Source organism: Typopeltis vanoorti, chromosome 21 (assembly GCF_054136105.1).
Source record: "Typopeltis vanoorti isolate ZY-2024b chromosome 21, IOZ_Tvanoo_1.0, whole genome shotgun sequence".
Lineage (NCBI taxonomy): Eukaryota > Metazoa > Arthropoda > Arachnida > Uropygi > Thelyphonidae > Typopeltis > Typopeltis vanoorti.
The window spans coordinates 13,606,870-13,632,364 of record NC_143569.1 but is presented as its reverse complement, the minus strand read 5'-3'; the positions used below and the strand labels follow the sequence as shown (position 1 = coordinate 13,632,364).

Here is a 25,495-nt window from a genome sequence, read left to right as displayed (position 1 = left end):
ACATGTGCATGTAATGTGTGCGAGCTTCATAATTTGCAACTTATGGAAACATTGGAGAACTCATGAGAGTTTTTACGGATAAACAAACCTATGAAAAGACTTCTGTTAATTCCCTATCGATCTACGAGGCAACAAATGTAATGCTATTTTCAGCATAAGTAAAATACCTCATTAAATCTGTAAACATGTTGGTTTGGATGGGTGAATGGTCAATAAAAACAAACCTATATTTCTATTACAAGACAAGCAGCTCTCCTCTAAATAAGCTGCCGATTAAACAAACAAAAAAAAAAAAAATGCGGCTGCTTCAAATGAGAAGGGCAGCCGCAGATTATTGATCACCTTACAATAGGAAAGACAGCAAGAAATACTCCAATTCTCGTCAAGTGTATTTAAAAGCACAGTTGTCAGTACACCAAAGATTCTCTAAGCAGATAAGTGTGCAAAAATACAGGTACGAATTTCGAATTTGTCGTATGTGTTATAAGAATGAAATCTACGATCTCATAATGTGTAGAATATCTCCTTTTCCAAATTTTCGCAATTCTAAAAATCGCAAAACGTGTTTTGAATTGTAATGCACTTCACATTAAGAGTAATAATAATGGTGTTGTTCTATGGGAGACCGAACATGTCATTTGTGCAAGCTTCATACCCTGTAGTCCAAGAAAATAAGGAGAATTTATGTTCCATTCATTTCAGAACTACTCATTTTCTAGAATAACGCAACAATAATCCTTTGATGATAGATAAACGGATTTTTAAAGGAAAACGATCTTCACTTGATAGCAACTTTCCTGCAAGTTAATAATCAAAAGTCATGAGGAAGGTATCGTCATCAGTCACTCATGGACGAGTTTGATTATCTTTCAAAATTGATCTATTAAGTTCGAAGATGGCTGATTGTGCCAATTCGTGATCCAAGTGATTTTTATATTGGGGACATGTTTGTTTTTTCGAGGGTTAGTTGTTATTAGTAATTGTGGCCGAAACAAGTAAAGCCGTAGGACCAGTTCATTAAGTGTATTAACTGAGTTTATTATTCTAGCATACGCGATGGAACACTCTGCCGCTGTTAGTAGGAAATGATAATTATTCCTTGTTTAATTGATTAATCCTCGTGCAATCTGACAATCTTTTCTTGTTCTTCTCTTCTTTGCCGTTCGACAAATCAAGAACTACTAAAGCTTCTCAATAATTATGTTTTTGCTACATTTTTTCACATTTTGCCTTAAATTTATCCTTCAATTGCTTCTTTAATTTTGTTGTTGTTGTTGTTGTTGTTTTGCACTCCAGTTTCGAGAAGATAACCTGTTTTAGGAGATGCTTATCTAGTTGTAGCGTCAAAATGTTGAGATAATGCATGTTAAGGATACTTTGAAGAGAATGAATTAGTAGTTTCGTCACGTTTTTATATGCTTGCGAATTGCAGTTCAACTTTCTTAACCTTACAGCAACATTTCGACGACAATAGTTCCATAAATGAACAGTTAGGTTGCAACATAGGTAACCTGTTTATCAAATGATTGGATAGGTGATATTCCGCTTACAGATTTTCTCATAAATGCATGAATTTGCTAATAGATGGCTTCCAAAATAAGGAAAACCGTTGCTTCTTCAAGTGTTTCTCCATCAAAGTGCCATAAACTTCCTTTGAATCAACTTTTTTTTTATGCCAACAATGAAGTTCAGTTTTAGAATAAGAGTAAACGACATTTCAATATCGACAAATCGTGAACGTCGGCGACATGTTAGTTTCACGAGTACTATTTTAACTGTCTTTGTTTTTTGATGGGAGTTCTAATCATAATAATAAGCTAATGCCTTTTTATTCCCTTATAGGGACTAAGCGAGGCCTTTTAACCCTATCTAGTTTGGAGACTGAGTGGGCAGTTCAATCTCCATCAGTGCCCAATCAGAGATAGCTGGCCCATGGCTGTCACTAATTATAAGCCGCCACTGATGAAGAGACCGGCAAGCAAGTCCTCTCATCTCTTGTTACCTAACCCTAACAAAATATGTTACTGTCTGAATTAATGTTGGTTCTACGGTCAATTTTTTTGAGTTTACGGGATGAAAAACCAGAGTTTCCAGAGAAAAAACCAGCTTGCCCATGCCAAAGATCGACTAACTCGGGAACCGTCGAAGATAGGCTTAAAAAAAGTTCCTCCAGTCAGCGACTAGACTTGAACTTAAGGTCTATCTTCGGGCGGCCTAGCTCAGAAGATTCAAGCGCCACTTCCACTGAGCTACACAGGCCTAACTTGATAGGAGTTAATAAGGTTAAAACGATTTCAGTCTACTCCATTTGATTCTATCTTTTCAATCTTCAAGGCAGTTTTTCCATCAAGAAAGTGGAAAAAGACGGACACAGAGAACTTGCACAGTAATTGCAATTCCATGATCACAACGGGGATCCCATTCTGCCATCCAGGCAAGAGATATATCGATTATTTTCTACTACAATTCAGCCATTGATGTAATTTTTGCATTGCGCTTAATCTGGAATCTGCTCCTTGACTTCATTTCTCCTTTGAGATGTCCCTATCACTCCCTAAACTCGGGTTTTTCGTCCCGTAACTCAAGAAAAGTGACCGTCTACGGTCGATTTTCTTGAGTTGATCCGGTGTCATTATTATTTGAAGATATTAGAAGGGAAGTAGAGTTGGATGTCAGTGAATTTAGGAGGATGTTATCAGCACCATCTCATCCACAAACTCAGCGCTATGTGCCTCAATCAAGTGTTCGCTCCATGTATACAGAATACGGCGACAGCAGATGTGTGATGATCCGAAATTTAAGAGGGTGCAATCCGCAGTAACAGACATGGTTCCGATATCCATAAGGACTCATGCCGTGATCCTCCAGTCACCAGTTTATCCTTTTCTATTAATACTGGATTAATCAACATTTCGTCGTTTTTCGGAGTATCAGATTCTAGTGACGATGCACAAAGTTTGGTTTCTTGTTTTATGCCATCCAAGGCAAATTCGGTGTAACAAGCGCAATTTGTTTTTCGTAATACGAGCAATAGTAGCACCTAACTCTTTTATTGAATCAGAACTATTCGACCTAAATAAAAGTAGTTCTGCAGCTTTGTTCCTAATGAGACAAGACTTTCGGATTTGTCGGATAGTTGTCTGATCGATACCATCACTCGTTGACTTGAAATGAAGTCTTTACATGGAAGGGTTGGAAGTTTCCTTTTTAGTAAGGTTGGTATTCGTTTATTTTTAATCACTCATATTTTACTTAATTATTTATAATTAGTAAAGACAATTATTACTTTTATCGTACTGCGACTATATGAACATCCAATATGTCGAAAGATAGGCAACATAGCACTAAGCGTGCTATCCCATGAAAATGACTGAGAATCCCTGATTTACAATGAAAAAGAGAGAAATAAGTATTTGCTTTCTTCTTCATCTTATGAAGAATTAGGCAAAGGGCTTTATCCGCTAATTACCTACCACCAGAATTTTCTTATTTAACTAAGTTTTATTGGTGCAGGCTTCACAAACATCCATGCTTATGCGAGACACGAACCCGCAACTTGCGTGTTGTACTGGCAAGCTAGAAGGCCATTCCAACCTCAACCAACCCCCGGAATATTCTCCTAACCATTACACCACAACAGGCCAGCAGTTTTATTGGTGATTTTATGCTATTGTAAGATTATATTGTTTATTTTAAATTAGATTGTATTACTTATGGTAGATTACGTTATGTTGAATTTCGGTGAATTAGTTAGGATAAATTCATGTGTTTTTCGTTTCTTTTCTTTTCTTTTTTTTTTTTTTTTGGCGCAAAATTATTATTAGCATAATAGCAAAATTAATGTTAGGCCCACTAAATGTTATAAGTGCAAATTTATTAAAAAATTTAATGTAAACTGTTTTTCTTCCTTAACATGGCATTTTCTTTTCAAGCGCCACCAAATTTGCAGTTCTTGGATTGATGGAATCTCTTCAAGAAGAACTGAATATTCTCAAGCATGACAGCTATATTAAGTTAACGACCGTGTGTCCAACATTTTTTAAGTCGGGTCTGGAGCCATTCGTTCTTAACAGGTAAAAAAATTACATGTGGCCCAATTATTTATTTATAATATTTTAATTTTAAATAAAATATTTATGAGTTATAAATATATAATTTATTAAATATTTCTCAAATAATTTATAATATTTATAATATTTAATTATAAATAAAATGTTTCTACATTATAAATATGTTTATAAAATGTATAAATTTTAATTTTTTGCATGAATTTCGTGAACTAATATTAATTTGAATGATGAAAGAATTAACATTTTTCTAATATATAATTAACTAGACTAAGAAATCGGCTACAATGCTGGCAGAAAAATTCATTTTTGTTTAAGGCTTCACACTATTTCGATAATTCTTTCATTAATTATCTATTAAATATGCTTGCATTGGTTCAGTCAATCAGTTTGTAGTCCTGATTAATACGCACGTTCGAAAATGGCATTCGTGCTTCGTTTTTTTTTGTGTGTATATTCCAGCAGACAGTGGCGCACCGAGAGGGAGCCCTGGCCCCTCCCAAAGAAAAGGGAAAAAACACTAGAACATTTTCCAAAAATTTTTTCCTAATTAAAATTCTTTTTTTTTTATGTTTCATAGGTCGTATGCGATGCGTAGTGTGTATATTCTCAAATCGTCTACTCAACTTCCCCCCCCCCCCCCAAGATTAAATCCTGAGTGCGCTACTGACGGCAGATTACAGTATGTGGTGGCCATTGATGCAGCAGAAAATATGGTGGTCTTCTTGCAACTAATAACATGGTGCCTCTTATTTAAAAGGATCTCATAAATTATGAATAACATGCTCATTATGTACTTCTCGAGCTGAATTTATAACAATTTCAGGCATATGTATTTAATGGAGTGCTTAACCCTGAAAAAGCATCAAAAACAATTGAAAGTATGCAAAAAAACGAAATGTTTTTTAATGAGCTTTAATACTTCAGAAGAATGTATAAAATTTTATATCACGCATATCAAATATCTTAATGCCAAAAAAAAAAAAAGTCATCAAAGGTATTCATTGCTACAACTTGCCACGAGATGGGCAAAAATTGTCTGTGGTACTCTCTCTCTCTCTCTCTTTCTGAAGGAAACTTTTGTATCCTAAAAGTTTATTCATCTTTTTTTTCGAATCCATTCCACACTTTTTTTTGCTGAATATCGATTATTTTTAGCTTCAGCTGTTAATCTAAAGCCATTCGCTAATTTGAGGATACACAAAAACCTTTAATTTCTTTAATGTAAAATAATCTTCATTTTTATGTATTTTACGCACTGTCAAATTTTTTTTTTTTTTTTGCTCAGAAGAAGTGGCGTTTGCACTCTACATCACTTGGCCGCACTAAGAAAGACATGGGTTCAAATCTAGCCGCCGACTAAAGGAATATTTTCTAAGCCTTTTTTCAACCGTTCCCGAGTTAGTCAATCTCTGGCACGGGCAAGCGGGTTTTTTCTCCCGGGAATTCGGGTGTTTCGTCCTTTAAATTCAAGAAAATTGGCTGTCGAATCCACACTATTTTCAGGCATTAAAAATATTGTGTTAGGATTAGTTAGGATTAGGACCACGAGATGGCGGCACTTTTAACCTGCTTCTCTGGCATGAGATTGAACTGCCCACTCAGTCTCCAAAAAGTTAGACTGGATTAAAACGGCCTCGCATACTCCCTATGCTGGAACAAAAAAGCATTAGCTGATTTTTTTATTTTTATTATTTATTATTGTTTTGTTTTATTTTGTAGACAGCCAAGCTTCAACACTGCAGGTTGGCTATCTACAAAGTAACCAACCAAATATGAACACGATCTTGTTAAATACTAATTCCAAAAAAAAAAAAAAAAAAAAAATCAGCTAGCGCCGTTTTATTCCGGTATACGGGGAATAGGCGGGAAAAATCTTGTTATATTGCTGAAACAAGATTTCAGCAAATCTGATATGCGCCATGTTTGAATCAGACGCGATTTTAAGCAGTTTTACCCTTTTAAACTGAAACGGCTTATATATATTCTTAACAAACAGAATAAAGTGTAAAGCAGAAAGTAAACTATTCGAAAATATGATTTTATGATGCAGGAAATTCCAAGAAAAGCTATTTATCTTAAGTCATTTTCAAGGCCATAAAATTAGGATTAGTCTTTTAAGATTATTAACCAATAAAATTAACCAACATAATTAACCAATTAAAAGAGCATTACTATAAAAACAGTTTACTTTACGACAAGTAGTTTCAAGTCAACTATTTTACAGGTAATTCGTTTATAACCTTGACATAATTTATAAGTCTAATTTGCATGAAACAGGAAAATGTACATGAGGAAACAGGAAAACCGCCAGTGTCAATCTTTCAAAAATTGAAAACTATTATAGTCGGTATATGTCATCCTTTCAATCGGCTGGGAGACCCGATTAAGGCTGTTGTGAATCCTAAGCTATAACGTTTAATTCAGATTCCTCCGCTACTGAGTAATTTTTAGATAAGCTTTACTAAGACTGAGACCCCTCGAAGGTGAGATCCCGTGTGTTATAGCTTGGCTAGTTTATGCATAGGTTCGGCCTTGATAAAAGATTTGTACCTCTCGAAATGCCACCTGAAAGTAACACCTGTAGGCCCTTACTCAGAATAAAGTCCAGGGATTCTTGAAATGTTACTAAGAAAAGCCTCTTGGAAATAATTTTCGCAACCGGGGAAAATGTGTTCACAATTTAATTTTGTGGTTTAATCAGAGATTCTGATGTTTTTTTAATCCCAAGTAATTTTGAACTAATCACACACACACACACACACACACACACACACACACACACACACACACACACACACACACACACACACACACACACACACACACACACACACACACACACACACACACACACACACACACACACACACACACACACACACACACACACACACAATCTACAATAATTGTCCAGACACAAAGACACTTTGTCAATTTACAATTGACACCAGCAGGCGAATCCTAATATCGGGTATGTCCACCTTTGGCTTTGATCACCTCCTACTTTTACTGATTTTTCCCGTCGTCTGATTTTAGTTTAAATTAGACTAATATTAGTAATAAAACTTTTCGGAAAAAAAAAAGTGTTATACCAGCCACTGAATTAGAATCCTTTATGAAGATGTAGGTAAACGTCACTTACGCAGTGTATATGGAAAATACTTGGTACGTCATGAAAAAAATCAAAATACATGAAAAAAATCATGTACATCACCACGTGTTCCGGGCAACTATTTACGAATGCTCTTGGTCAGTAATCGTGAACAATGTTGATCACAATGGGAAAAACAAAGGATCTTTCGGAGGTTCGATAAAGGACTTGTTTTGGCTGCACGTCTGCCCGCGATTTTGGAAACAGCAAAAAGCCGACTGGTTTCTCTAAATGCGAGATATTACGGGTGTTTAATCAGTGGAAAAATAATTTACATTGCTTGTCTCAGAGGCGTAACTGTGGTCCTGAAACAGTCTGTAAAATATCTAGATCGCCGTCATCGTAAACGGCTTGTACGGACAAATACAACTTTATGTGTGCAGCAGATGACTGAAGCATTTAATAAAGGATGTTCCTGACCCATATCTCACCGAACTAAGAGACTTAGTATTGACAATCGCATGCCTATACGGAAACCACTGATTTCTGCGAAGAACCGGAAAGTTCGTCTACAGTGGTGTCAGGAACACAATGACTGGACACACTGCAAGACTGAAAAAGAGTCATCTGGTCCGACGAGTCACAGTATACCTTGTTCTTTAGCAATGGTAGGCAGAGGATTTGTTGGCAGCCAATGAAACAACGAACCCATCTTGCCTTGTAAACTCAACTCCAAGTTCTAGAGGTGGTTTCAGGGTGTGGGGATATTCTTTTGGTATGTAACGGGTCTATGGTATTGCTTGAAGGTCGGGTGCCCTCCAAGGAATATCTGAATATTGCTACAAATCAAGTTCCTCCTCTAATGTTGATTTTTAATCCAGCAGATAACGGTTGTTTCATGAACGACAATGCTACTCTCCATTCTTCTTCTTCTTCTTCTTTCACTCTGCCTTATCCCATGTTAAACGGGGTCGGCGCACCAATCTTTAACCTTCCCCTTACAAGTTCTCTGGTCCAGAGCAACCTTCGGACTCCATCCTTTCTCCCTAAGATCCTCTGTCATCTTATCCCTCCACCTGAGCTTGGGCCTGCCTCTTTTCCTCCTTCCCTCCAACTCCATATACTCCACTCGTTTACCAACATACTCCTCACCCTTCCTCTCAACATGTCCAAACCACCTCAGCCTACTTTCTTGTATCTTCTTGCCAATTGGTCCCACCTTAACTGTCCCTCTGATGTAGTCATTCCTTATCCTGTCCTTCTTTGTCACACCACTCATCCATATCAACATCCGCATCTCCGCTACCTCCATCTTCCTCTCCTGTGCCTTGGTTATAAGCCACGTCTCCGCATCATGGAGCATCACCGGCCTCACCACCATCTTATAGAGCTTTCCTTTCCTCTTACAACTCTCTCTTGTCGCACAGGACCCCGCTCATCTTCCTCCAATTCATCCAACCGCATGTTATTCGGTGCTGTATTTCCTCATCCAGGTCACCATTCCTCTCGACAACCGACCCAAGGTACTTGAATTTCTTCCCTGAAATTAGCCTTTCACCCTGGAGTCGTATGACGATATCCTCGTCACTCCCCGTTGACATATATTCAGTCTTCACCCGGTTAATTCTCATGCCGCTCTCCTCCAATGCCTTTCTCCACTCTTCCAGGGTATTTTCAAGCTTCTCTCGGGATGATTCGCATAGAACAATGTCATCGGCAAACAGCATGCTCCATGGTGCTTCCTTCTTGACATCCTCCACTAGTACATCCATGACCAGGTCAAAGAGGTAGGGGCTCAGAGCTGACCCTTTGTGTAGCCCTACGACAATAGGGAACCCTTCTATCATGCCGACACTAGACCTGACCTGAGTTTCTGTTCCCTCATACATCTCCTTCACCAACCTCACGTACTTCTCCGACACCCCCTTCTTCCTCATACACCTCCATACCTTCTGCCTGGCCACTCTGTCGTATGCCTTTTCTAGGTCTATAAACACCATGTGCAGATCCACTTGCATCTCTCTATATTTCTCCATCAATCGCCTTAGCGCAAATATTGTATCCATTGTCCCTCTTCCTGGCATAAATCCAAACTGCTCCTCACCAATTTTCGTTTCCTGCCGTAACCTTGCTTCAATTACTCTTTCCCATATTTTTAATGTGTGTGACATCAGCTTGATTCCTCTATAGTTGCCACAGTCTTGAACATCTCCTCTTCCTTTGTAGATTGGGACGAGAATACTTTTCCTCCATTCCTCTGGTATCTTTTCCTGTTGGGCTATTTTACACATCAGATCCCATAACATATCCACGCCCTCACTGCCCAAACTTTTCCACACTTCCCCAGGTATCTGGTCTGCTCCCACAGCCTTTCCATTCTTCATTTTTCTCAGTACCCAAACCACTTCCTCTCTACTTATGTCTTGCACCAGTCTCTCATTTACCTCTCCATCCTCGCACCTCTCTCTTGGATTCTCCTCATTTAGTAGTTTTCGGAAATATTCTTTCCATCTTCCTCTGATTTTGTCCTCGTCTTGTAATACTACTCCTGAGGCATCCTTTATCTGCTTGACTGATGTTATGTCTTTCGAGGCCTTATCTCTGGCTTTCGCTATTCTCAACAACTGAGCTTCGCCACCGTTTCTCTCCAGTTCTTCATATACCTCATCAACTGCCTTCGCTTTTGCCCTTGCTACAGCTCTCTTTGCATTTTTCTTTGCTAATCTATATGCCTCCTTGTCGGCTCTAGTTCCAGTCATGTCCCATTTTTTCTTTGCCTCTTTTTTTTCCTTGATCTCCAACTGCACCTCCTCAAATGCTACTCTCCATTGCGCAACAATTATTCAGCAAGCATGATAGCGACTTCAACCATCTTCCCTGAATGATGACATTACACAACAACCGAATATTTTATGTTGTCTCAGTTCTTCCCATACATGTTTTCTTTACAACATGTTCCTGTGTTATTTATATTTTACAAAATTTGTTATGCTGAGTAAGTTTCTAAATGAAGTCTTTAAGTGTCAATCCATCATCTATACACAGATTTCTAGCCAATCTAAGAAGACGAGTTGAGTCCCCTGATTTTTGGTTTTAAACAATTTAATGCAGTCTGATTTGCCACTCCTCTGTTGCATCTTTCTGAGGGTAAGCATACTGGATCTGTAGATAATAACTGGTAATTAATTTACGGAATTAACAACGCATATGAAGTATTTAATTAAAGATAACTTTAATGAATCACTTCTATATTTCGGCAATGTCACATTGCCATCTTCAGGAACATAAAGATATGGTACGTGCACTAAGGAACTAACAAAGCAAATGAGGAAGAATGTAAGAAACTAATTTTGTTCCTAAAGTCCTAATGGTGCCCTCTTGTGGGCTAATTTGGTAGTCTTGGCAGTTGGGCTGAAGTTCTCATAATGAAAGTCTCCCAAATTTGGGGCAGTTTCATGCACCCAAATTTGTTGAGGTTAGGAACGTTTTTTAGAGCTGCTGAAGATTCTTTGAATAATCTTTCGTATTTAAACTTGCTGCGATGGATTATTTTTGTTTTCTTCCAACGAATTTTATGGTGGGTATCTAAGGCATGGTCTGCTAACCCAGAGCGGCTGTACTGGTGAAACCGGATGTAGTCTTGGTGTTCTGAAATCCTGATATTTGTTGTTCTGCCTGTTTGGCCAAAGTAGGACAATTTGCAGCTGCAAGGGACCTGGTATACACCAGGTAGGTCTAGGGGAAGTGGTTGGTCTTTGGTAGCGCGGATAAGGGATGCCAACTTTTTATATGGTCTATAACAGGAAGTAAGGTCATATTTTTTGAGGATATTAGTTATTTTTTCAGAGGTGCCCTGGATGTAGGGGATAGTGATAGACTTGGTGTAGTCTTTATTGTGGAGGGGTGGAGGGGGTTGTGGTTTACAGGTTTTAGTATTTTTTGGATTTTTTTGGGGTTATAGCCATTGGCTAAGAAAGTGTTGAGGATGTGGTTTAGTTCCATAGTCAGGGCCTTGTCATCTGAGCAGATTAATTTTGCCCTGTTATATAGTGTTTTTATCACCCCATATTGTTGTGAGGGGGGGGGGAATTGCTGGTGAATGTATCTGCCAGTGTGGGTGGGTTTTCTGTAAACAGAGAAAACCAAAGATCCATCAAGCTGGCGGGTGATTAAAGTGTCTAGGAAGGGGAGGGTGTTGTTTTCCTCTTTTTCTAAGGTGAACTGAATTCTGGGATGTTGGTTGTTTAAGTGTGTTAGGAAGGAGTGGAGTGTGTCTGAGCCATGTGGCCAAATAGCAAACACATCATCCACATAACGAAGCCAAATAGTGGGTTTTTGTGGGGCGGAGTTTAAGGCTTTCTCTTCAAATGTCTCCATAAAGAAATTGGCCAAGGGTGGGGAAAGTAGTGAACACATGGCTGTCCCCTCTATCTGTTTGTAGAACTTTCCTTGCCAAACGAAATAGCCTGAGTTCATTGTGAACTGAAATAGGGCTGAGATATCGGGAGGAAACTTGGCTTGGATGAGCTCAAGGGTTTCTTTGAGTGGGACATTAGTGAATAGGGAGGAGACGTCAAAACTGACCATTATGTCAGTGTGTTGGAGTGTGAGGTTTTCTATACTGGCTTTAAAGTGGGCTGAGTTTTTTATGTGTGATGGTGTGTTGCCAGTGTAGTGTGTGAGCGTTTTGGCTAAATGTTTGGCTAATTTATATGTGGGGGTATTTAGAATATGTGGGGATATTTAGGTGTAGTCTTTATTGTGGAGGGGGGGAGGGGGTTGTGGTTTACAGGTTTTAGTATTTTTTGGATTTTTTTGGGGTTATAGCCATTGGCTAAGAAAGTGTTGAGGATGTGGTTTAGTTCCATAGTCAGGGCCTTGTCATCTGAGCAGATTAATTTTGCCCTGTTATATAGTGTTTTTATCACCCCATATTGTTGTGAGGGGGGGGGGAATTGCTGGTGAATGTATCTGCCAGTGTGGGTGGGTTTTCTGTAAACAGAGAAAACCAAAGATCCATCAAGCTGGCGGGTGATTAAAGTGTCTAGGAAGGGGAGGGTGTTGTTTTCCTCTTTTTCTAAGGTGAACTGAATTCTGGGATGTTGGTTGTTTAAGTGTGTTAGGAAGGAGTGGAGTGTGTCTGAGCCATGTGGCCAAATAGCAAACACATCATCCACATAACGAAGCCAAATAGTGGGTTTTTGTGGGGCGGAGTTTAAGGCTTTCTCTTCAAATGTCTCCATAAAGAAATTGGCCAAGGGTGGGGAAAGTAGTGAACACATGGCTGTCCCCTCTATCTGTTTGTAGAACTTTCCTTGCCAAACGAAATAGCCTGAGTTCATTGTGAACTGAAATAGGGCTGAGATATCGGGAGGAAACTTGGCTTGGATGAGCTCAAGGGTTTCTTTGAGTGGGACATTAGTGAATAGGGAGGAGACGTCAAAACTGACCATTATGTCAGTGTGTTGGAGTGTGAGGTTTTCTATACTGGCTTTAAAGTGGGCTGAGTTTTTTATGTGTGATGGTGTGTTGCCAGTGTAGTGTGTGAGCGTTTTGGCTAAATGTTTGGCTAATTTATATGTGGGGGAATCAATGCCATCCACTATGGGATGCAATGGCACATTTTGTTTATGTATTTTTGGGAGTCCATATAATCGGGGGGGGGGTCTAGAGTTATAAGGTTTAAGTTTGTTGGTGACTTCCACAGGCCAAGAAGTGACCCTCTTAAGGAGTCTGTGGATAGTACTAATCTGAGAGTTGGTCGGATTATATTCAATGGGGAGGTAAGTAGTACGGTCTAGTATTAAAGAATTTAGCTTACCTTTGTAGTCTTTTTGATTGAGTACCACTGTGGCGCTTCCCTTATCAGCTTTGATGATTACTATTTTTTTGTTGTTTTTTAATTCTTGTAGGGCTGTATATTCGTTTTTGGATAAGTTGGATTTCGGAGGTTTGGCTTTAGTGAGAACACCGACTACATCCAGTCTCACGTTGTTGGCGATATGGTTAGGCAGGTTGCGAATTCCACGCTCTATTTGGATCATGATTTCTTCAGCAGGTATCCTTTTTGGGGCTAGGGCGAAATTGTGACCACGTGAAAGTGCGGTGAGTGCTTCAGGCTTTAAAACTGCCGACGAGAGGTTGACTACTGTGATACCCACCATAAAATTCGTTGGAAGAAGACAAAAATAATCCATCGCAGCAAGTTTAAATACGAAAGATTATTCAAAGAATCTTCAGCAGCTCTAAAAAACGTTCCTAACCTCAACAAATTTGGGTGCATGAAACTGCCCCAAATTTGGGAGACTTTCATTATGAGAACTTCAGCCCAACTGCCAAGACTACCAAATTAGCCCGCAAGAGGGCACCATTAGGACTTTAGGAACAAAATTAGTTTCTTACATTCTTCCTCATTTGCTTTGTTAGTTCCTTAGTGCACGTACCATATCTTTATGTTCCTGAAGATGGCAATGTGACATTGCCGAAATATAGAAGTGATTCATTAAAGTTATCTTTAATTAAATACTTCATATGCGTTGTTAATTCCGTAAATTAATTACCAGTTATGTCTAACCAACGTATAAGTCTTACTACTAGAATCATGGATCTGTAGATATTTGTGTATGAGACCGGCTAACCTACTTTCAGTTGAAAAGCCGTGATAAAGGCTTTTCGCGTACTGAGAAGGGATTCGTACAAACAAAGAGCTTCGTCTATGTCTACTGATCTATAGAGACTCAAGTCTCAATACATTTCTTATCTTAATCGTCTTTCAACTTATTAAAGATTCAAATAATGTTGAAACCAGGATGTTGGTTGCTTGCTTGTCTTGTCTTTCCACTGGCAACGCACCCTGAGTTGGGCATTTATTATGTGCTGTTTCTGATTCATTCTCCGCAGAATGCATCCGAGACATATTCCAAAAGATTTTGTTATGCTAATCCATAATCTACGCTGTGTTGCACCTTCTGATAAGTTGAAAGCAATGAGCACAAATATATTAGCTTTAATAGTTTATGATGTAAGTTAATTAATAAGTTAATTAACGATGTTAAATTATCAAATGAACTGTTACTTGAAATGTTCAACGTAAACTACATTGGTAGCACGACATAATTATGACACACGACAGTTCACTGTTTGCTGTTTTAATAGCATCCAATCATTTTTGAATCGCTCTATTTTCTTGTTTTATTAACAAATGTGGTTCCAAGGAAGTTTAGAAAAGATATTCTTCTTTATGGATCTAATATTTTATTTTCCAGCAAGGGTTTAAACATAATACCTTATCTTGATATTGAAATCGTCGCTCGAGGATTAGTAGACGCCGTAAGAAAAGAACAGAATTTCGTTCTGATTCCTGGCTATTTCAGATTCATCCTTTTTGTAAAAAGGTAAGTTAAATTTCATATTACTTAGTTATATTTTAAAAAATTAAATTGCAGAATTGTTTCGTTGTTTAGAAGTCTTTTATTGCCACACGCGCGCACTCGCGCATATTCAGTTAATTTATTTAACACTCTCAGTTTTATGAGGAGTATCAGATGACTTCTACGGTGATTTCTGATTTTCATCAAGATTTATCAATGCCTTGCATACAATAAAACCTCACAAGAATAACAAGACAGAATTGTATCATTGCTTCTCATCCGGTCTTATTTGGAAACTTTTTTTATGATAAAAAGAAGTGAACTTGTTAAAATTTCTGTGTTGTGCTTCGTATGTAATTCATTCAATTTCAATTTAGTGCTCAAAAATATCAAAATATTAGTAATCTATAAAATAATCTACAGGAAGTTCAGTTTCTGTTGCCACCTGTCTTCTCCGTGAAGTGTGTGATACTCTTCAAAGCCATGACAGACATACTTAGAGACCCTTAACCTCCGTGCGATCAACTGGTGCATAATCCCGCTGCCACATACTCTGCCAGGTCGTGTCTAGAGAGGGAGTCCATGTAGTGATGTGTTGGGGACACTGTCATGGTACGGAGACTGGTTTTTCTCTGTATGGAGGATGTCATGGTTGAGAGTCTCAGTACACTTCCCCACTATATCCTTCCGTCTAATCAAACTTATGAAGACTCTCACAAACAGCATAATGACAGTGCAACAAATGCAAATCTCCCTCATAAGTAATCCATCCAAAAAACTCGCATCACAACCAGTCACATAACATACAAAACATGCGAGAATCTCTTCACTAAAATTCACTTGCTAAAATCTAAGTACAAATGGAAAAGGAAATGTTAAACTTACTGCACTAAGCATTGCAGAAAATATATCTTAATGAAATTATACACGGCAGCCTATTACTCATTACTGTTTGTACTAATATTACAAATATGACTCGTTATATTAATTATTTCATGGGGGATAGCAATATGAGCATTATGTAACATCGCCATTATGGTACCGTAAGAAAGTAAATCTTCCTACTTTTTTGCTAGGAAAATATAATTTATTTAACGACTTCTGCATAGATTAATCCCCCATCTTTCGAGCATCCTGTTATTTTTCAACTCTCTCCAACGTTCGCTGTACACTTTGACCATCGCTGGGAAAGACCCCTAAATGCTGACTTCTGAGTTTTCATGAAATGCTTGTTTCAGTTCCTCGTTGTTCTCAAAAGCGAAAGGAAGAATTGAATATGGACGAAAAAAAAATGGCGCCCTTGGAATGTATCCTTTAAAAAGACCAAACAGATGGTAATCAGAGGGTATCTGAGCTATTGGCAATATAAAGAAGATGAATACAACCAAATTTGCAGTTGCATATCTTGTATTCAAAATGATATGAGGTCACGGAGGAGAACCTCATTCATGTTTCTTGTGGGCCGAATTGATGGATGCCTTTTTTCAGTTTCTGCAACATCTCCATACTTTTCTGAATTGATCATGATGCCTCTCTCTAAAAGTCCACAAAGCTTATCTCTGACCTATTCTATTCAGTCAGACTCTTAAAGCGTCTGACTGAAAGCGTCTAACTGTGCTTATGCTAACGGTATCGTCTCCATACTCTTTCAAACAACCATTAATCCTTCTAACTCATATCTTCCACAGTAAGTAATTCTATCACTCCTCTCTGCTTCGTACTTGCATCTACCATCATTTTGAACTAATTGTGTGCTGAGCACAAGTGGCCAATCGCAGTGCCACTCACTGTGATTCAGTTATAGGCTAGTATTGTCTGCTCAGTAACTTGTAAAGCTTCCGATGGTGCTCGTAAAAAAAAAAAAAAAAAAAAAAAAAAAAAAAAAAAGAGGCATTACTTCCTTCTTTCCCCTCTAAATCACTATACAGTATTTGAATATATACCTAAAGTTGGAATGATAAATCAGATAAGAGTTAGATGGGTGAATAGATTCATTAAACAAGAGTTGCAAACTAAGTAAAAGTTGTGAAGGGATTATAAAGAAAAAAGGTGATCAGCATGCCCAATACAGCGAAATGCTGTATACAGCGAAATGAGAAAAGCTAGTTGATGAGGCCAAAATTCCATAAGGAGTTCTTTCGCTATGTGGCAAGTAAAAAAGAGGAATAACTATGGGAGGATGACTTAAAAAACGTGATGGTGAGGAGGTAACAAAACCAAGAAAAATAACTGAATTATGGAGGGAGCATTTTGCAGATGTGTACCATCTAGGTGGTGACATTGCAATTCCAAACGTGACATTGGATATTTGATAGAACAGAGATTGAAGAAATGGAGGTGCTTAAAATATTGCAAAATCTCGATAAAAACACACCCATGGGATAACATGCATATCAACCGGTGTAATACAAGAATTATCAGCTCCATTGACCAAGAAGTACAGTTTATGGTGCAGTAGTGGAAAGATGCCAATGGGGTGGAAAAAAGGCAAAATTGTCCCATAAAGGAAGCTCCAAGAAGGAAATAGCAAAGTATATACCAATCAGCATCTCAGGAATGGTGGTTAAGATATTGTAGAAATCGATGAAAAACACATTGCAGGACTAGATTGATAGGGATATGTCTCTATAAGAGAAACATAGTTTTGTGAATGGTAGGTCTTGCCTTAGTAATTTACTTGCATTTTATAATTAAGTCACAATGGAGTTAGATAAAAGAAATGGCTACTTAATGATATTTCTGGATTTTGCAAAAGTATTTAAAAATATTTCATATAGAACTCTATTGCATAAATTGGAGCAAATGGGGATGGATATGAATCTGAATATTTGGATTGGACGGTGTCTGTTGGACAGATAACAAAGAGTGATTTATGAAGGAGATGAATCCAGGAGAATGCATGTAACCAGCGGTGTACCACTTGGCTCAGTCCTCAATCCTCTGTTGTCTAATTTGTATATCATTGAAATAGGAAATGATTGACATAAATTTTTAATTGTTGGTTGACAATGCAAAACAGGGAAGGGCAATAATTAATGAAGGTGATGCACAGATCTGCAGGATGACTTAGAGTAGCAATATGAGCAAAGACAAATGACTATTGGTTTAATGTGGCCAAGCGTAAGGCGATGTACTTTAGAAAGAGAAGATCGATGGAACTGAACTGCAGGAAACTGATGTGGCCATGGACTTGGGTGTCTATTGTGTACAGGGAGTTGAAGTTTAGAGTACATGTTGTGAAGGTAAGCGAAACAGCACATCAGATTATGTAGTTGTTGGAGATTAAAAAAAAAAAAAAGTTCTGGAGAGGATCCAGAGGCAAGAGATAAAGATTGTGGCAGGTCAATGGAATGCCCCCTATGAGAATAGATTGAAGGAATGTGGGTTTCAATAATTAGCTAAGAGACTAAAAAGAGGAGACATGATAGAAGCATTAATTATTAACCTGATTTTATAGGATTGACACTGAAGACTTTATTCAGTACATGGCAAGAAAGGAGAGAACAAAGAGCCAGCCACCAGACGTCGTAGTAGGAAGTGTGTTATTATTATGTTTTTTGCTTGGATGGTGGTGAATGAGTGGAATAGGTTGCCAGAGGTGATTGTGGATGTTTCTTCAATGAATGAGTTTAAGGAGAGGTATGATAGGTATTGTGTGAATGATGGCTATTGTGGAAATTAAGGAATCTTCTGAGTGCATGGAGATACATACACACATTATATATATATATATATATTTGACAAAGTTTATTATCCTCTTCACATATACAGAATATTTACAAATATACAATTGCAGTAATACTATTACATTTTTGTTCACTACAATATTCAGTACATAATTAAGTGAATATCTTATGAATGTGTATAAATAATAACTAACAATGTATTTTACATTTTTCACGTATGTATTTACAATGATTCATTTAATGTGTTAAGAGAGAGATATTTTTCCTATTAACGATATCGGATGTTGAATAATTTTAGCATATCAGGAATCATTGTCAAGGTCTTGGAGAAATTAGTCAAGAAAAGAATACAGGATTGGATAGATGAAAATGGGATATTGTATGGGGGACAACATGGATTTGTGAAGGGTAGATCATGCCTCAGTAACTTGCTCACGTTTTATAACACAGTGACGGCTGAACTGGATAAGGGTAATGGGTTTACAGTGATACTACTGGACCTTGCCAAGGCCTTTGACAGGATACCACATGGAACCCTAATCAGTAAACTGGAGCAGATGGGGATAGATATAGGGTTGGTAAGATGGATAGGAGGGTGGTTGAAGGAGAGATACCAGAGAGTGGTTTATTCAGGAGTGGAGTCAAAAAGACGTCTTGTGACTAGTGGAGTGCCGCAGGGCTCTGTTCTTGGACCATTGCTTTTCAATTTGTTCATCAATGATATTGGAAAGGATTTGAGAGGAAGTGTTCACTTGTTTGCTGATGATGCAAAGTTGGGTAGACCAATTGTGAGTGCACAGGATGTCAAAATTTTATCAGGATGATTTGGATAGTTTGGAGGACTGGGCTAGGAAAAATAGATGTCAGTTTAATGTGGCAAAGTGTAAGGTTATGCACTTTGGGGTGAAAAGAATAGCAGCAGTATATCGCATAGGTGGAACCGTACTCCAGGAGATTGATGAGGCCAGGGATTTGGAGTGCTGGTGGATAGGGAGTTGAAGTTTAGGGGGCACATTGCAAAAGTAACTAAAACAGCTCACCAAATCACTTGGCTTATGAAAAATACTTTAACATGCAGAGAGAAGCAAGTTGTTGTTCCTCTGTATTGAGCCTTGATAAGACCCCATCTGGACTTCTGTGCCCAGTTATGGGCACCAGGGTTTCTTCGCGATGGGGAGGAAGTGGAGAGGATCCAGAGACGAGTGGCCAAGATGATAGCAGGTCTGTGGAATGAACCTTATGAGAATAGGTTGAGGATTTGTGGGTTGCAGAAATTGGACAATAGGCAAAGGAGGGGTGATATGATTGAGACATTCAAATTACTGAAGGGTTTTTATAAGATTGATCCAGAAGATATTTTTGAAAATATGACTGGTGGTGGGAGGACTAGGGGCCATGCACGGAAGCTGGGCAAGAGCGTGGTTGACAAGGGTGTTAGAGCTAGGTTTTTTACTTGGAGAGTGGTGAATGAGTGGAATAAGCTTCCAGAGTCTGTTGTGGGTGCTACGACCGTGAATGAGTTCAAGGCAAGATATGATAGATACTGCGTGAATGTTGAATAGTTGTTCCAGACATGATGTTAGTGATATTCCTGATATGCTAATCGGTCGGTAATTTACAACAGCAGTCTTGTAACCACCTTTATGCAGTGGAACTATTTTCCCCTGTTTCCACCCCCTCGAGAGTAACCCAGACCCGAGACTCAAATTAAACAATATGGTCAAGGGTACTGACAATTCTTTAGCTGCTTCTCGTACAACACGAGCTGGTATACCATCCAATCCCACAGATGTATTGACATTGAGGTTATGCAATAGACTAATCACCTCCACTTCATTCACCACAATTCCCGTATAATCTACTGGTTTATTCGTTTCTGCAATGTCACCACCTGGATGATATATTCTTGCAAAGTGCTCACTCAGTAACTCAACTATCTCAACTGATTCAGTTACCTCCCTACCAACGGCATTCTTTAAAATCAATCTACCATGTACATTTTCCCTTTTACTTGCTACATATCTAAAAAACTGTTTAGGATTCTCTTTAGCCTGCATGGCCAATGTTCTTTCATAATCCTTTTTTGCTTTTCTTACCACACTCGTCACCCTTCTGGCCTGCGCTTTATACCGTTCATGTGCCTGAAGGTCACCCTTCTCCTTAAATTCCCTCCATAGTTGTTTCTTTTTTGCAGCTCAAGCTTAATGGTGTTATTCATCCATTAACCCCTACTTGATTTATTATTCGGACACTCTAGGTATACGGTCAGCCATTGCTTCATTCAAGCACTTCTTAACTACCTCCAATGCACTATCAACTTCTATTCCTTGCAGTTGCACATGCCATGGCACTGAACCAATCAAACTCCTAAGCCTGTCATACTTTCCAGCCCGATAATTCCACATGTACCCTGTCTTAATTGAAAATTCCACCTTTAGCCACCTCCCAAGTCAAGACCCTATGATCACTCTCACCGATTGGTGGCAGTGTGGTCATATTTGTTACAGCCAAATCCTCAGATGTAATTACTAGGTCAAGCACTCTCTGACCCCTAGTATTTTCCATTACATGCTGTCGTAGATAGTTATCCCTTAATAACCGCATAAAATCCAATTCCTTCCTCTCGTGTGTCCTCTCCTCACTCCAATCAATCCGACCATAGTTGAAATCTCCCATAATAATCACTCTCCTTCCACTTATTTCTTCTATTTGCTTGTGCATACTGTCACCACCATCTTTTCCATCACCTGGTCTATAGCAGCACCCAATTGTATGTTTAGTTCTGCTAGCCACAATCTCACACCAAATGGCCTCAAATGTGCTCTTTTCTCTATCCTACAATTCAACTTCTATTCTCCTTGGCTGCAGCTCATCAGCTATCATCAACAATACTCCTCTCCCCATTTTATTCTCTCTGTCATTCCTGAACACACTATACCCATCACATTCAATCCCACTAGCTATATCATCTATAGTCAGCCATGTTTCACTAATACCAATAACCTGTGGTCTGGAAGTGCCAACCATGGCCAAAAACTCTTCCTTCTTGTTCCTAGTACTCCTAGCATTAGTGTACATGAATTTAAGACTCCCATTAGCCCAAACCCTCCCTTGATGCCTTATATTAACTATCCCACTCTGATTTGTTGTCCTTATTTGCTCTGGCATATTATATTCATTCTTATATTCAACTGCCTCCCTAAGGACTGTATGTCTACTCCCCCCCCCCTTAACAAATCTAGTTTCCCTGAATTTGCACATCCACTACATTCAGCAACACTTTCTCAAGTCTTCTTACACACCGTAACCATTCAAATGCAAGCCGTCCATCTTATATAGATCCTTTCGCCCATCAAACTCACTCCACACGTCCGCAAATTCCACACCACTTGTCATACATAACCCACGCATAAAGTTATTCGCAATTATGGCCCTCCTTTTAAACATTTCACTGTCATACCATGGCAAAAGACTAATCATTCTAACTCTCTCACTCTTTTCTTTTGCTACCTCAAACAATTCATTCAGGTCTTCTATCATTTCCATTTTATCTCCTTTCAAATCATTCGTACCTGCCACAACAATGATTTCTTTCACCCTTTCCTTTTGCTCTCTAATAGACTCAGTTACATCCTTTATGGTCGCACCAGGTTGGTACGATCTTATCAAATCCTCTACTAATACACCTCGTACTAACGAGTCTCCATACAGCACTCTATCCTTCATTTTGTTCATGTTCACATTCATACGTCTATTTTTCCTGTCATACCTTTTATTATTGGTTGGTTCATTCAGTCGACTTTTGTTCATGCACTCTAGCTGCTGTTTTGCCCTTTCTATCGCACCATTCAACAACGCGATCTCACTCAATGCATCTATCTCATCTTTTTTATTCTCTGAGAAACCATTAATACTATCATTCACACTCTCACAATTCTCATGTACAACCTTGCCATTTCTTGTCATATCCCTATTTTCTTCATTCTGAAGTTTGACAAAAATATCACACTCACGATCCGATATACACTTCAATTCCTCATTCTCCCTACATTTTCTTGGGTATTATACTCCTTGTTTTTCATTTCCTCTGCTTTTGAGTGCTGCATTAGCTGTTTCCCGCCTGCTGTTTTCTGTGTTGGCTGTTTCCCGCCTGCCTTTGAAGGCCATGTTCCTTTGTTTTCTCTAAAATGTGGACACTCATCCCGCTTCGCTTTCGATTTTCGCTGCCAAGTGGCCTCGGACAATCCCGATCATAGAAAATGCATATTTCTCTGGCAGTTCCTGCATGTTATGTAGTTTGCTTTCCCCCTTAGTCTTCCTGGCATTTATTGCACTTCATATTTCTGGTATTGGCGATCGTGCTGTGACTGCTAAAATGGCGACTTCCATTGTTCTCTGGTACACGGTGATCAACTCTCACGTAGTTGACCACCGTGTACTTCTAACTTTGAAAACTTATAACTTTCTTATTATTTAACAGATACAGTTTTTACATCAATATGTTCGACTTGAAGAACGGAATTCATTGGTAGATTTTGAATTTTAATCTACAAGAAAAACTCTACTTTGCAACTTAAAATATGGGAGCATCGAAATAGCGTTCTTGTTACCGCTTACTGCTAAATATAATAATAATAATATTTCTACAGAAACGTTTTCTAAGTCTGTCTGACTGGTTCCCAAGTTAGTCAACTTGGGAACCAGAAGGCAAGCGATTTTTTTTTTCCTCCCAGAAACTGTGGTTTTTCGTCCCTTAAATTCAAAAAAAAAAAAAAAAAGTCGACAGTATAACCCACACTATAACTGACATTAAAAATATTGTATTGTGGTTAGGGGGACACGACAGTACTGGTTAGCTGTCTCTTCACTGGATGCTGCTTAAAATTAGTGATAGTCTTGGGCCCTCTATCTCTGATTGGATACAACTGCCCAATCAGTCTTCAAAAGTTAGATAGGACATAAACGGCCTCACCTACTCCCTTAAGTGGAATAAAATGCATTAGCTGATTTATTATAATTATATTATATAATTATAATTATTATAATATAATATATATAACATACAACCTGCCTTACGATTAATCTAAGAAGCAAGTTGCCATAATGAATCGTAGAAATAATAATGTTAAACAAACTTGAAGAGACTTCTCTGTCAATGTAAAAGAGCGAGTACACATTTAATTTGTCTTGCATGCGAACACATTTGTCTTGGCATACAACCTCTGTGTAATCTGATTAAAACTTACTTCATTAATTACGTCTTTTTTTCTTTCAGAACACTGCCTGACTATATTGTTAGGAAATTTAGGAAGATTACAGAGTTCAAAAAGGTTGGTAGTCCTCAAAATAAAGGCGCTCCATGAATACTTCTACAGAAAAGATTGCAGAAATAAAAAATAAACCAACAGAGGAGAAGTGAACTATTCTTGTAGATAGAACTAATGTACTTTATGTATCTGGGATGGGAGGGAGGATGCAGAATTGTTTATTATTAATCAAGTTTATTCGTTACAAGTATTAAGCAGATGAATTTATTTTTATACGATGTATAGCATAACAAATGTTATAAACTTATTCGGTTAAAAGTCATTGACGTTAATATAACTAGATAAAAGGGAAAAGTCAATTGCTATAACATGAGACAATGTTTATTTCTTTTGTTTAAAATAAATCATGGAACAAGCACACAACACACAATTTGTGGAACAAGCACACAACATCAAGTTTTATTTTCGTTAGTGTAATCTGTAGTAAAAGTAAAGTGCAAACTGTAGACGTTTCTCTCTGAAAATCATGCATCAGCATTGCATCATCAAGTAATAGAACAATAAATGATGAAAAGGATCTATTGTGATGAGGAATTTGCATCCAATTGTGCAACTTTCAATAATTAACAGGTACATCCACATTATTTGCTAGAACTTGTCTTGCGAGATTTTCGTATGTTCTTTAAAACTAAAAAAAATCACTGAAAATGTTCCATTCTTCTGGATCTACAAGTAAATGTTCAGACTGATGGCTACACAACAGTTTATTAAAAGGAAGAAAATTTGTCCACAATTTGCCGAAAGGATAGGCCTGAAACATGACATATTATCACAACGCTTCTTTCAAACTTCGTCAGTTCCTTTCTCGCAGCCATTCCACACGGACACAGTTGCACTGACTTCAGAGCATCGTATTCCTCCGATTTAAACCTGGGTTACAATCCCGTCTAGGTGCGAAGAATCTTTATCGGGGTATTTCAGTGGGGGGTGCGTTAGCCGGTCTAATACGAGGGTGCAGGGTTTTTGTACCGCAATCAGACAACCCTGCCAGGAGAACACATGCAACTGACAGACAAAAATATGTTGTAACCAATAATTTTATATTGGTTACAACATATTATTGGTTACCTTTATTATACGCAAAGCCGCACTTGCACATTCGGAGTTCTGATAATGTAGCTTAACTAAAAGTGCTTTATCTCGTAACGATAACACGCCTCACCTTGGCAGAACGTTTAACTTCGATAATAAACGTTAAATGCTGAAAGTTTAGCTTCAGTATTCACTACATCTGAAATTTACGTACTTCACGGTTTAAATAGCGACAGGCAGCAGCTCCGGGATCGCTACAGCACCACCTATCGGTGACAAATGTAACTGTTCTGGCAATAAAAAATTTTTCGTTATTAAAAAAAATCCCATGTCTTTCTGTGCATTTCTGTGAAAACCGCATCGTGCAACTGTCTATACTTTTCGATTTATTGATTTATTACTTTTTCTGTTATTTTTGGATCACCCGGTATATGTAAACAATTCATTAAAATATAATGCTGAGGCTTTATTTCTTTTAAATCGTATTTCTTTACAAAATAAATCTTGTATAAAAGAACTCTTTTGTATGATAGAAACAAAAGCTTGCAAAGTGTTTAATTTTGATATTTATTGGTATCAAACTTGTAAAAAGGACTCGCCTCAAATTTAGTTTTATTATTTTTGTAACCTGTAAAACTTAACAAAAGAAGATATATATTGAACTTTACGACTAAGTTTTCACGCCATTAAAGAAGTCTGTTCTTGTAAACAAGAACAGACTTCTTATTGGTAATCACTTATTGCTATGTAAACATAGCAATATGTAAACATAGCAATAAGTGATTTTACTTTTGTTTCGTCCATGTTATTTGTATTTCTGGGCAGTAGTGTGCTTGCGAAAAGTTTGTCTTTTCGAATAGGAAATTGATATTGTGTGTGTGTGAAAGAGAGAGAGAGAGAGAGAGAAAGACAGACAACA

At 38.0% G+C, this 25,495-nt stretch overlaps 1 protein-coding gene across 1 annotated transcript in view; it reads left to right on the top strand.

Moving 5' to 3' along the window:
* Positions 1-24,089, top strand: part of LOC150094633 (estradiol 17-beta-dehydrogenase 11-like) — a 65,987-nt gene extending 41,898 nt beyond the window's left edge. The window contains exons 4-6 of the mRNA XM_090411612.1: positions 3,933-4,073; positions 14,427-14,555; positions 23,493-24,089. Of these exons, the coding sequence (XP_090267738.1) occupies positions 3,933-4,073; positions 14,427-14,555; positions 23,493-23,580 (358 nt within the window). The 3' untranslated portion in view covers positions 23,581-24,089. The remainder of the gene's footprint in view (positions 1-3,932; positions 4,074-14,426; positions 14,556-23,492) is intronic.
* The last annotated feature ends 1,406 nt before the right edge of the window (positions 24,090-25,495 follow it).